Source organism: Mustelus asterias, chromosome 4, assembly GCF_964213995.1.
Source record: "Mustelus asterias chromosome 4, sMusAst1.hap1.1, whole genome shotgun sequence".
Taxonomy (NCBI): Eukaryota; Metazoa; Chordata; class Chondrichthyes; order Carcharhiniformes; family Triakidae; genus Mustelus; species Mustelus asterias.
In genome coordinates, this window is record NC_135804.1 from 112,199,875 (window position 1) to 112,213,520 (window position 13,646).

The 13,646-nt window shown below is 44.5% G+C and overlaps 1 protein-coding gene across 1 annotated transcript in view; it reads right to left on the reverse strand.

Annotated features, from left to right (window-relative positions):
• The window catches only part of drp2 (dystrophin related protein 2), an 87,323-nt gene that overhangs the window by 60,805 nt on the left and 12,872 nt on the right, over positions 1–13,646 (reverse strand). The window contains exons 5-7 of the mRNA XM_078211664.1: positions 7,488–7,634; positions 6,417–6,495; positions 5,255–5,315 (exon numbers count right to left, since the gene is read on the reverse strand). Of these exons, the coding sequence (XP_078067790.1) occupies positions 5,255–5,315; positions 6,417–6,495; positions 7,488–7,634 (287 nt within the window). The remainder of the gene's footprint in view (positions 1–5,254; positions 5,316–6,416; positions 6,496–7,487; positions 7,635–13,646) is intronic.

Genomic DNA, 13,646 nt, shown 5'->3' on the forward strand with positions numbered 1-13,646 from the left:
TTTGCATGTTCTCCTCGTGTCTGTGTGGGTTTCCTTTGGGTGCTCCGTTTCCTCCCACAGTCCAAAGATGTGCGGGTTTGGTTGATTGGCCATGGTAAATTGCCCCTTAGTGTCCCAAGATGTGTAGGTTAGGGGAATTATCAGGGTAAATACATGGGGTTATGGGGATAGGGGCTGGATGGGATTGTTGTTCCTGCACTGGAGGGATTCTATGATTAATGTAGTGTCATTAAAAACCTGCAGAAGTTCACAGGCACCTTACTTCTAAGCTGAAAAGCAAAAGCCTTAACCCCCTTCCACCAATGCCCAGCTCTCTCATGTCTAACACTGTTCTCTAGTGATCACGAGGCCAAGGGCTGTCGAGATGTTGACAGGCTGCACACCTCAGGTGTAAGATTGATGTGAACACCGGGATCCCTGAGGTGGGTCGGGCCTGTAGTAGCTGACTCTGCACATCCCGTGTGCTGAGCTCTATGATAAACCCATTCGATGGCAGGATGCGTTAAGCTCTCTGTCAGGCAGGAGGCAGACATATTGCTGAGGATGAGAGAAGCATTGCTGTGTCCTCAGTGCAAATCATCATCATTCTCCCACAGAGTCTGGCCAATATCTTCAGCACCCTGTCCATGACACTGGGCAATGGCGTGGCAGTATAACTGGTTTGATATTAGTCCTCACGATGGGAGAGCTATTCGCTCGTTAGTCCTGCTTGTCCTTGAAGCGAGACACTATGAGGCCATCCTTAGTGCGTTGGCCCAATCAGGCCCTGACCACTGCTCAGGGTTCTTCTGCCTCCTCCTCTGCGTGGTCACCCTTGCCACCCTCCTCGACATCCTCCTCATCTGAGAAGATCTGCACAGTGCCAAGCTCCGGAGTGCACAGCAGGCTGCTATTCTGTGGGAGACCCTCTGGGGTCTGTATTGTAGAGCACTCCTGACTGGTCCAGGCACCAGAACCGCATCTTCAGCAGGCCAATCGCCTGCCTGACCAGCACATGTGCTGAAGCGTGAGCTTCATTGTAACGAGTCTCCACAGGTGTTTGTGGCCTCTGCACTGGCATCATCAGCCATCTGCTCAGTGCATATCCCCTGTCCCCAAGGAGCCATCCCTTCAGCTGTCCCTTGAAGATGCCTGGGATATGAGACCGTCCCAAGATGTAGATGTCATGGAAGTTCCCTGGGAAACGGGCACAACCCTGTATGAAGGGCATTGTGTGGTCACAGATGATCTGCATGTTGAGGGAGGTCTATCCCTTGCGGTTTGTGAATGATGCTGTGTGGCACCATGGAGAGCGCAGGGACATGTGGGTGCTGTGAATCGGACCCTGCACCTGGGGCAAGACTGCTAAGATGGCGAAGCCCATGGCCCTGGCATCTTGGCCCACCTAGTCCCAGTCACAGGGCAACTGTGACTTCCTGGATGCATTTGTGTGTAGCTGTTTGGAAGATGCCACACTGGTTGCACATGTTGTCCTGAAATGAGCAACTCGCATAGAAATTTAGAGTGATTGTGAGTTTAAGGGCCACAGGCAGTGGATGTCCTCCCATTCCATATGGTGCCAGCTCTTGCAGGGTCTGATAGAGGTGGTCCATCCCCCCAGGACAGATGCAGCCTTCTACGGCACTGAACCTTTGAATCTGCAGGTAGGATGACCAACATTGGAATACCCTTGCCGGTATCTACGAGGCTCACGCATCTGTGGTGCTGCTCCTGGGACAGAACAGGCCCAGCCTTTCCCTCCTCCACAAGGCATTGGTCCTAGCCAAGTGCCGAGGCATGTTGGTGTCTCTGCCGCTGCTCTATGCCAATACGTAGAATAGCCAACTCGACAGGCTCCATGATCCTCTAACCATGCAATGCAAAGACGAGAAAACCACAGTGAGATAAAAGGATTGGTGCTAGTGTCCTGATCCATGATTGCAATGGGACTATCACCCAATAGCAGCACACTCAGTACGTGCCTCAAAGTCATCTCTTACACCGTCCACTTGGACACTATAACCACATCTCCACATTGGTCCCTGTCAACTCCAAGCAGAATGCAGTGTGTGGACCCACCAGGGTCTCAGTGGCACCACTGGCATTCCTCCAACATCCCCAATAAAACATGGCGTCACGCTAGCAGACAATAGGAGTGGCTGTCTGTGACCAGTGTTTGCATCCTGCTGGGGGACCTCGCCATGCACCCTGTCACGACCTCCTCCACTCTCTGGGGAAGAGAGTTCCAAAGATTCATAATTGTCTGAGAAAATAATTTCCTCTCATCTCCATCCTAAATCAGGGCACCTCCTTATTTTCAACTGTGTCCCTCAATTTTAGTCTCTCCCACAAGGGGAAAAGTCCTTTCAGCATCCACGCTGTAAGTGGCCTCAGGATTTTACATGTTTCAATAAGATCACCTTTCAATCTTCTAAACTCCAATGGATGCAGACCCAGACTGTGCAGCCTTTCCTTGTAAGATAACCACCTATGCCCCCATCTTAGGTATCAGTCAAATGAATCTTCTCTGAATGGCTTCTAATGCATTTCTATCCTTTCTTAAATAAGGAGACTAAAACTGTACACAGTGTTCTAGATGTAGTCTCACCTGTACAACTGTAGCAAAATATCCCGACTTCTTTCCTCCATTCCCCTTGTAATAAATGACAACATTCCATTTGTCTTCCCCTTCACTTGCTGTGTTGACATTCTAACTTTTCCTGTTTCATGTACCAGGACTTCCAGATCCCTCTGCACCTCAGAGTTCTGTAGTCTTTCAGCGTTTAAATAACATGCTGCTTTTCTATTCTTCCTGCCAAAGAGGGCAAGTTCACATCTTATACTCCATCTGTCAATTTTCTGCCCACTCATTTAACCTATCTATGACCATTTGCAGACTATTTATGTCCTCTTCACAACTTACTTTCCTATCTATCTTTGTGTTATCAGTAAATTTAGCGAGCATACCATTCAGTCCCTTCACCCAGGTCATTGATATAAAGGGCCCGATTTTACCATTTTAATTCTAAGTGCTGAGTGGACATGAATCTGGCAGTGTTTCAGATCCGGCTTTTAGACCCGTTCTCCGGGGCCCCCCATACACTCTCTGCCTGAAAAAAACTCAGCGATTCTGAATCGTGCTGCAGAAGCTTATGGGGGAGCCATCTGCTCCCCCCCCCCCCCCACCAGAGAGCCAGGAGCTCTTATTTTGCATGTGGAGGGAGTTCCAGGCTTTTGACTCAGCGACAGTGAAGAAATGGCAATATAGTTTCAAGTCAGGATGGCAAGTGGCTTGGAGGGGAACTTGCAGGTGGCAGTGTTCCCCTATATCTGCTATCCTTGTCCTTCTAATTGGTTGTGGTTGTGGGTTTTGGAAGGTGCTATCTGAGGAGCCTTGGTGAGTTCTTGCAATGCATCTTGTAGATGGTACACACTGCTGCCATCGTGCATCTGTGAAAGTTGGAGATGGTGAATGTGGTGCCAATCAAGTGGGCTACTTTGTCCTGGATGGTGTCAAGCTTCTTGAGTGTTGTTGGAGTTGCACTCATCAAGACAAGTGGAAAGTATTCCATCACATTGCTGATTTGTGTATATAGATGCAAACTGTTGGAAAGAATAAATGTATCACATTCCTGAGAGGTCTCCTGACTATATATATATATATATATATATAGCCATGATATAATCCAGTGGCACTCCCTAATTGTGTGCAAGGATTAGCCTGTATTATTCTGTGAGTGGACAGTTGCATCCTTTGGGGATATTTCTCCAGTCACTTGGCCAGAGGCAATTGTTTGCAGGAGACAGCAAACAACCTGTCTGTTCTATTACATTGGCAAACATCCATGTCCCTTCTTAATGAATGTCTCAACTGTCTTCCCGAGGACAGATTCCTGAAAATAACCTGTAACTGTGCTTGTCACTTGCTTATCTGAAGTCTGCCCAGTGAGTGCTATTGTTGTTCGCTGCTGCTGAGTGGCAGGCCAATGATGAGACAAGTTTCTCCGCACAACAATATCAAATCTGAAACTCTCTCCAGACCAAACTCATGGAACTGGATTTGATGACCCCAACCCCCGCCCTCATCCTGATTAGAGGGTGGGGGGGGGGGGGGGGTTCGTATAAAATGCCTATTACCTATCTGCCTGTCCCCACGCCCACTGCAATTTTACCTGTGGCAGGGGAGGTGCTGGGAGGCCCATTGGTGAATTAAAGTTCTTAAAATGTGACCTTCCTTGGCCATCTATTCCTGCGGTGGCACCTGAACCCAGAGATTCTGGCTCAGGGACAGGATGCTTCCCACTGCGTCACAAGACTCCCTGGATTGCTCAATATCTAACTGCAAATACCATGGACAATTCTCTCTCCTCAGGTATTGTCCCTCTCTCCTTTAGCTCTATTGTCACTATCCCTCTCCTCAAAAAGCCAAGACTTGATTCCATCCAGCATTGTAAACTACCATTTCATCTCCAAAGTCCGTGAACAGGTTGTCACCTCCCAAATCCAGCCCCATCTCTCCAGGAACTCCAGGTTTGAATCTCTCCAATCAGATTTCTGCTCCTGTCACAGTACCAAAACCTCACTTACTAAAGGCGCAAATGACATCCTATGTGACTGTGACAAAGTAAAATATTCTTCCTCATCCTTCTTGACCTGTCTGCAAATTCTAACACAATTGATCATAGCATTCTTGTCCAATGCTTCTCCATTGCTGTCCAGCTGCTTGGTGCTGCTATAACCTGGTTCCGTTCTTATCTATCTAATTGCAGTCAGAGTATCACTTGCAATAGCTTATTTTCCTGTTCCTGCACTGTTACCTCTGGTGTCCCTCAAGGAATTATCCTTGGTTCCCTCCTATATCTCATCTACATGCTGTCCTTTGGTGATTTCATCCGAAATTGCAGTATTAGTATGTTAGCATGTGTATGCTGACCTTGCCCTGCTCTACATCATTATCATTTCCCTTTAATTAACCCCCCCGCCACTCGCCTACCCCCCCCCCCCGGCCCCCCCCCTCCCCCCCCCCCCCCGCTACCCCGGAAACAGCAGTGTTTCCCTGCAAGTTAAAATCCTGCCCAATGTTTTCAGCTCTCTCCAATTAAATGGGACATAATCAAAAGAAATCCAAGACAGGTGGACAGAAGCAAACAAACAAAAAGGATTTTAGTAACAGTCACAAGTGTTCTGAGGCAATTTGCAAGTTAAACGAGCCATTGAAAGCACGACTCTCCATTAGTGGGATAGGAGAGGGTTCTGTTGTCTCGGAAACACTTACTTGATGTAATATGGCACTTTGTTTGGTGAGATGGCCCTCTCCCAGGGAACCTGGACAGAAGCTGAAAGTATGAGTCACACAGAGATTTGGATAGAAAATGTGTAAACAAAATCCACAAAATTATTTAACAGCATAAATCACATTTTTTGGTCAAATATTTGAATGCCTCAGCTCTCATCTTGAAGTGTGTAGGTGGCTCTCATTTATTCAGACGTCACAACAAGCAAAATGACAGCTCACTTTGACTAAATGTGCAAGGGCAATGTTTACACTTAATAATGTTTTTCATGTTTCATGAGAAATTAAACCTGAAACATTATTTTACTTTAAAGTACGACATCAGTTAGATGTTAGTGAAGTGGTGTTCAATGTTCACTTCTTTGCAGAAGAATAATCCAGAACAACATTTAGCCCAACAGCCAAAAGTATGGACTGCTCGAGAACATGAACTGTTTGAAACAATACAAGTATAAGGTATGTAGCAAGTTATATACAAGATATAAGTGTATTTATCACATATACACTTTAAAAGTTATTTATTAGTGTCACAAGTAGGCTTACATTAACACTGCAATGAAGTTACTGTGAAAATCCCCGAGTCGCCACGCTCTGGCACCTGTTCAGGTACACTGAGGAAGAATTTAGCATGGCCAATGCACCTAGCCAGCACGTCTTTTGGACTGTGGGAGGAAACCGGAGTACCCGAAGGAAACCCACACAGACACAGAGAAAACGTGCAGACTCCACACTGACAATGGCCTAAGTTGGGAATCGAACCCGGGTCCCTGGCGCTGTGAGGCAACAGTGCTAGCCACTGTGCCGGGCCCTAATGGAATAATTAAGCAGAGATGAGCGACGGTGGGCAGTGAGTTAGTTAGAATAAAAGATATTGCTGACTGACTGCAACTGATATGAATTGTCTTCTATGTGCAAGCATTTCATTGTAATAGCGCAAAATCTTAGATGTGAAGAAGAGTACAGAAATACAGATTTAAGACAGTAAAACCTAAACCACTTTGAGTGGAATACATGCTTCGTTTGATAAAGTCAATCAAGTGTGAGGTGTATTATTTGATTGTGCGAAAGGTATTAAAAATAATTCACTTTTTCACCCCTTAATGAAGTAAACCCACATTTCCAAATTATGTTTGATTGAACTTACTAGATAAAAAGTGTTGGGACCCTGGACCAAAGTCACGGTGAGCATCTTGGAGTTGTTTGAGGCGTTCTTCTATGGAGGTCTGTAGGATGAAAAGCAATAGCTATCAGAGACTGAGACTTAGGACATAAAAGGAGCCACAGTGATTACAGGAAAGATTTTGTAATTTCTTTCTGATCTATGACTGTCATGAATATTTTACTGAGGGAGAAAGAAAGGGTAAATGATTAATTTCAGTATAAAATATTCCATAAAACTATGATCAAAAAACTTGGTTCCACACTCCTTCCCCCTTCTCTTTTTTTTCTTTTTCCCAACTATAAGGTGTTACAGTGACATATCCAGTTGATTCATTGGATGATCTTCTAGCAAAAGCAGTTAATGTGATATCTTTAGCTTATTTTGTTATGATCTCAGTAGAGACTGGTTTTGAGGGAAAATTTTCATAGACCATCAGAGAATGATTGATTGTCTTCAGTAAGACATTAAATGGGTTGCATAGAATTGATGCCAGAGAAAATTGTGAGTAGGTTTGATTGGCCAAAGTATTTTTCACTCATTCTACTTTGGAAAGAACAGAAAGCATGGAATGAGACAAAGATTATCTGGCACAAGGAGGCCACTCACTCCATAGGCTGTTTACAATGTACCCAACTGTGGACTCCATGTTATCCATTTAACCTTCTAACTTTTACATAAATACTCATTGATTTCTCAATGCTAATGAAGAAAAACTCCAGATTATCTAGTCTCCCCACTCCCCAAAACCCCCACATTAATATTGAACCCTGGCTAACTGCCTTCCATAAATTCTTACATTCCAACGTTGATTTTGATTTGTGTTACTATCCCTAGTGATATGAGAATATCAAACAAAAAATATTAAGATCACAGCCATGCTATCTTCAGCAACAATAGGACACCACAGTTCACAATGAATTAATTAAGTCATTTTTACATTTTATTTTTTCTGTTTTTCTAATTTTTTTTTACAAAGTTCACATGTTCATGATTGTCCAAACTGGATAACTCAGCAAAGACGACACACTCTTGCTGATTATGGGTATCGCCTACCTGCAAAGCCTGCCATCTCGATGTCAGCTCCTCCAGACGATGTGTATTTTCTGTGGAAAGATGTACATCTGAAATTGCAAGTTGGTGAGCCAAGTCATTGGCAATTTTCATGCCATCTTTTACAGCTCCCAGTTCCTCCTTGAATACCTTATGAACCAAGAAAAAAGAAATGTTAGCCTGGAAATTGTTATTCCCAGCAAGATTACTGAGGGTTTCTGGAAGATTTCTTATTACATTGGTTATTGCTGTTGTTCTGAGTCTGAAATTAGGAATTTCAGAAATTAGGATCTCTCCAAACTTTAATTATCTCGACCAGTTGGGCCAATGGACCAATGAATGGCAGATGAAGTTTAATTTAGATTAAATGTGAGGTGATGCATTTTGGTAGATTGAAAATCGGGGCAGGACCTACTCACTTAATGGTACAGTGTTGGGGAGAGTTATAGAACAAGGAGATCTAGGAGTACAGGTTCATAGCTCCTTGAAAGTGGATTCACTGAAGGACAGGATGATGAAGAAGGCATTCGACCTGCTTGGTTTCATTGGTCAGAACATTGAATACAGGATGCTTTATTGAAGTTGTACAAGACATTAGTGAGGTCACACTTGGAATACTGTGTACAATTCTGGTCACCCTATTATAGGAAGGAAATTATTAAACTAGAAAGATTTACTAGGATACCACCAGGTCTTGATGGCTTGAATAATAAGGAAAGGCTGGATAGACTGAAACTTTTTTCCATGGAAGTAGAAGGCTTAAGGGTGATCATAGAGAAGTCTATAAAATAATGAGGGGCATAGATAAGGTAGATAGTCAATATCTTTTTCCAAAGGTAGGGGAGTCTAAAACTAGAGCACATAGGTTTAAGGTGAGAGGGGAGAGATACAAAAGGGTCCAGAGGAGTAATTCTTTTGCACAGAGGGTGGTGAATATCTGGAACAAGCTGCCAGAAGTAGTAGTAGAGGCGGGTACAATTTTGTCTTTTAAAAAGCATTTAGACACTTGCATGGGTAAGATGGGTATAGAGGAGTATGGGCCAAATGTGGGCAATTGGGATTATCTTAGTGGTAAAAACTGGGCGATATGGACAAGTTGGGCTAAAGGGCCTGTTTCCATGCTGTAAACCTCTATGACTCAATGACAATGAGAAGGTAGTAGCACTAAATTCTCTCAGTAAGACGTGAACTGCTATTCCAAATCATAATTACCTGAATTATAATTTACCTCTTCAAAAGGGAAAATTAAATATGGTTGAGCAATTAAATATGAACTTGCACCTTTATAAACAAACATTAGGCATCTCTCCCATCTCTCTTGTATCTTCATGATTTATGCATGCATTAGGAATTAGAAACAGTTAGAAATTAGAGAAAGGATATATATATATAAAATTACTTTGAAATAGGTCAAGGACTGTTCATTTTTACTAGAAATTGCTGAAGGTTTCGCTGTCATGGAAACCAGGCCAGATTAAATCATTATTCTTAGATAAGGTTAGTTAGTTTGAACAAAGCGCAATAGTTGGCAGAGCTAATAAGTGGTGTGAAGCCTTGCTCGGTTTTTCATTTAACCTTGCTTAATTAAGATGCTTGCTGAAATACATGTGTCCGGTAGCGTGTGGGACATCACACGTGACTGTAACGAACAATAGTCCAGTTCACCAGCTGCTGAAAAAGGGGTATACTTTAAGCGGCTTTTGGGAGAGCTCTTTGCAGTTGGCATTGGAAGGGGCTGTGGAGAAAGGCTCTGGTCAAAGCTTCCTGAGGGGTTCCAGAAGTCGAGAAGACCTGAACACTGAGAGAAGTGAAGAGACAAAGAGCTGTTTGTGTATGACAGCCACTGTGCACGATCTGGACTGGCACTCATTACTTGTCACAGTCGTATATTTTTGTTGGATAACTTGTAACATTGTACCCTGTCTTAAATTCTTGTTAAAATTCAACTTCCGACTATATTGGCTGCACTCGAATCCTGACAGGCTGATTGATTGGATAGTGATTAGTCTCAGGTATCTTTCTAAGTTTAACTCAGAGTATCCTTCAAAGGGTAAAATTCTCACTGCATTCTAGCTAAAATCTACCTGCCTTTCTCTAAATATTTGTTTGCTCAATTCAACTACACCCAGAGGATTATTATCTGTTCCTTTTATAGCTCTCGACATGTTGCCAAGACTCCTTATAAATTCATAACTGCCAGCCTTTCCAAAAATAGCAAGTTGTCACTGTTATAGCAAACACCATTAAATTTTCTCTCAAGCTCATGATAACTAATTTACAATGTATATAATGAAATACATTAAGGCTGCAAATATATTGGCCTGGATTGCAAATCAGAGTAGGGAACCTGGTGACTGGATTGTTTCCAGATTCTGACCCTGCATCATATCAATGTCAGTGACACAACGTGATTTTTAACTGAAAAACTGTTCTGGAGGTGGCTTTGACCCCCAATTAGTGGTGCCAGGGGCAGCCTGGGAGTGGGACCTGGTTATGGAAGGCAATTTGAATAGCAGCCATGGCAAGGCTTGCGATTGCAGGAATAGAACAGCTGGGAGATCAAAAAAGCCAGCCCTGGCCTGGGTGGGTTTCCTTGGGCAGCCCCATGATGTTTGGATGCTTCCCTTGGGATGTTAATGGACTCACTGTACAAGAGGAAAAATCTGCTTTTACCTTCCTCTGGAAGAAGAAATTTGCCAAAACAGATGGAAAGGACATTGATGCAGGTGATTGTAGAGTTCAGCAGCCTGGAAGTTATCAGGGGGACATGGATGCAACACAGAAAGCACTTCAATGATCTGATCAATGGAAAGTTGAGTAGCAAGTATCACCTAGGTGACAGATGCTTAACTCTGGAGACACTTGCGTGGACATGAGCTAAGTAGACTGAGTGCCAATTATTATCCTTAATATTATTATCAGCAACTTTCATTGAATAATGCAACACCTCTTATGAACATCATGCTGGAATTGGTGAGGGAGGTTAACCTGTTCATAATTTTGTCTCTCGTCAACCTATAAGAGAAGTGCAGGGTCAGGATAGCTCCATCCATAGGTGAAGGACATAGACGTCGCTCCTGTCCAATATATACTATGGTTTTACAACTTCACCACTTACAACCCACTATTGTGGATTGTACTGAGGCAGCTGCTGAGCAGGCTGAGTTCTTATCACCTCCTTCTATTTCCCTCTGGTCGAGCTGGAGGAGGAGGAGGTCCCAACCCAGGCCTCTTGGTGAGATTGATGTTTCTGAGTCAGTGCCCTTGTGTCATTTTTCCACACCTACTACTGGCACAGACATGCTCACCTTGGTTGGGCCTCAAACTAACTTAGAACGGGAAGCATTGGGTGAACTGCAACTCATGAGTGAGCAGGATAAGGAGAGTGAGCCAGAATCAGCTATGGGCATTCCTTCTCAAAGGGCAGAGTATCGACACAGCCATTCTTTGCTGGGCGAAGATGCTGGGCCTTAGGTGTCACAGACAAGGGGGTTTTTCTGGAGCAGATGAGTTCCCTAATGGAGATCCCTGAGGCATTGTGGAACCATGGGCAGACAATGAAAGAGCCATGCAGCACTTGTGCCCCATCATGGCTCAGGGATTTGAGCACATGAGCTCTTCCATTGAGAAAGTGGATACCCTCCTGGATATGCAGTGTCACTGACCAGGTGCAGGAGCACAGTAGTGACATACACAGTAAGAGTGAGACTTTCTGTCGACTGGACCACTTAGTGTTGCGGAGGGCACAAAGATGCTTGGAGTGGATGCCAGCTGTGACTCAGCCAGTGACCTTCTGTTAGCAGATGGCTTTTTAGAGTCTCCCTGCCTCCGGCTCTGGGAGCCATGTGGGTGTCAGGAGCCACCTCCTCAGAGGATAACCCAGCAGCAACCCACAAAGTCTGGAGGTTGGGCTGAGGATGTGTGGCACCTGGCACTCTTGCAGGACAAAGGTGTCATGACAGCTACCCAGGAACTGAGCGCAGATGTGCATGATGCACCTCCTGTGGTCAGAGACCAAGTGGATATTGTCTTTTCTGTTCAGGGATCTGGCTGGCTGGTATGTCAGGTGTTTATGGCTATGCGGGTAAGAGTGATGACCGCCTGAGGGAATCCAACAATGGCAGGAAACCCCAATGCCCTCTGTACCTGTGATAAATATTCTGTCTCAAAATGAATGTAGTCCTCGGTCCTCTGGAAGAGGGCATCCATGAACTGCTGACTGAGAGATGCCACGCAGGTTCAAGATAATCTCCGGTGCATAAAAATGCAGCACCATGTTGATCTTGACAGCTGCAGATAGGGGGGCACAAGGCATCAGGTCATTGTGGACCACAGCACAAATATCTAAGACTAACTACCTCGATTGATGCAGTCTCCTATGGCACTGGTGGGTTTTGTCATTTGCAGGTCGCTGACTCTTGGGTGGTACACCTGATGCCTTGGGTAATGCCTCCTTCTCCTTTCAGCCCCCTGCTGTGTTCCTCGGGCTTATTCCTACAGGGAGTTGCATCTGTTGAAGATTCTCACTGTTGTTGGCCATTGGCGGTTATGGCTCCCACTGTGCTCCTATCAGCTGCTCACTAACGTGTCCCTGACCCTCCATTTCTGTGTTTCCGAATTGAAAATCTCAAACTACTGCTCCAGAGCTTGTTAATAAGCTTCACAGTGAAACCAACAAGCTGGAGGCATGCCAGAAGGCAGCTCCTTCACCACCTTTCAAAGCTGCATCACCTTCCTGAGACATCAGGAACCAATGATGCCATCCCATGTCACAACTTTGAATGCAAGTCGGCACCTGACCTCACCCTCACAGACTTTTGAAAATCCAATCCAGTATTTCTGATCCAACAGGGAAGATATTATTAAACTAGAAAGAGTGCAGAAAAGATTTACTAGGATGCTAACGTGACTTGATGGTTTGAGTTATAAGGAGAGGCTGGATAGACTGGGATTGTTTTCCCTGGAGCGTAGGAGGCTTAGGAGTGACCTTAGAGAGGTCTATAAAATAATGAGGGGCATAGATCAGCCAGATAGTCAATATCTTTTCCCAAAGGTAAGGGAGTCTAAAACTAAGGGGCATAGGTTTAAGGTGAGAGGGGAGAGATACAAAAGGGTCCAGAAGGGCAATTATTTCACTCAGAGGATGGTGAGTATCTGGAACGAGCTGCCAGAGGCAGTAGCAGAGGCGGGTACAATTTTGTTTTTTTAAAAAGAATTTAGACAGTTACATGGGTTTAAAGTTAATTTATTAGTCACAAGTAAGGCTTACATTAACACTGCAATGAAGTTACTGTGAAATTCCCCTAGTCGTTACACTTCAGCACCTGTTCAGGTCAATGCACCTAACCAGCACACCTTTCAGAACGTGGGAGGAAACTGGAGCACCCGGAGGAAACCCATGCAGACACGGGGAGAGCGTGCAAACTCCACACAGACAGTGACCCAAGCCGGGAATTGAACCCAGGTCCCTGGCGCTATGAGGCAGCAGTGTTAACCACTGTGCTACCATGCCACCCCACCTTAATTGGTAAGATTAGTATAGAGGAATATGGGCCAAATAAGAACTCAGAACATAAGAACTAGGAGCAGGAGTAGGCCATCTGGCCCCTTGAGCCTGCTCTGCCATTCAATAAGATCATGGCTGATCTTTTTGTGGACTCAGTTCCACTTATCCACCCGCTCACCATCACCCTTAATTCCTTTACTGTTCAAAAATTTATCTAACCTTGCCTTAAAAACATTCAATGAAGTAGCCTCAACTGCTTCACTGGGCACAACTCTTTGTGTGAAGAAGTTCCTGCTCAACTCAGTCCTAAATCTGCTTCCTCTTATCTTGAGGCTATGCCCCCTAGTACTAGTTTCACCCGCCAGTGGAAACAACTTCTCTGCTTCTATCTTATCTATTCCCTTCATAATCTTATATGATTCTATAAGATCTCCCCTCATTCTTCTGAATTCCAATGAATATAGCCTCAGTTTACTCAGTCTCTCCTCATAAGCCAACCCTCTCAACTCCGAAATCAACCTAGTGAATCTCCTCTGCACCCCCTCCAATGCCAGTATATCCTTTCTCAAGTAAGGAGACCAAAATTGTACACAATACTCCAGGTGTGGCCTCACCAGCACCTTATACAGCTGCAACATAACCTCACTGTTTTTAAA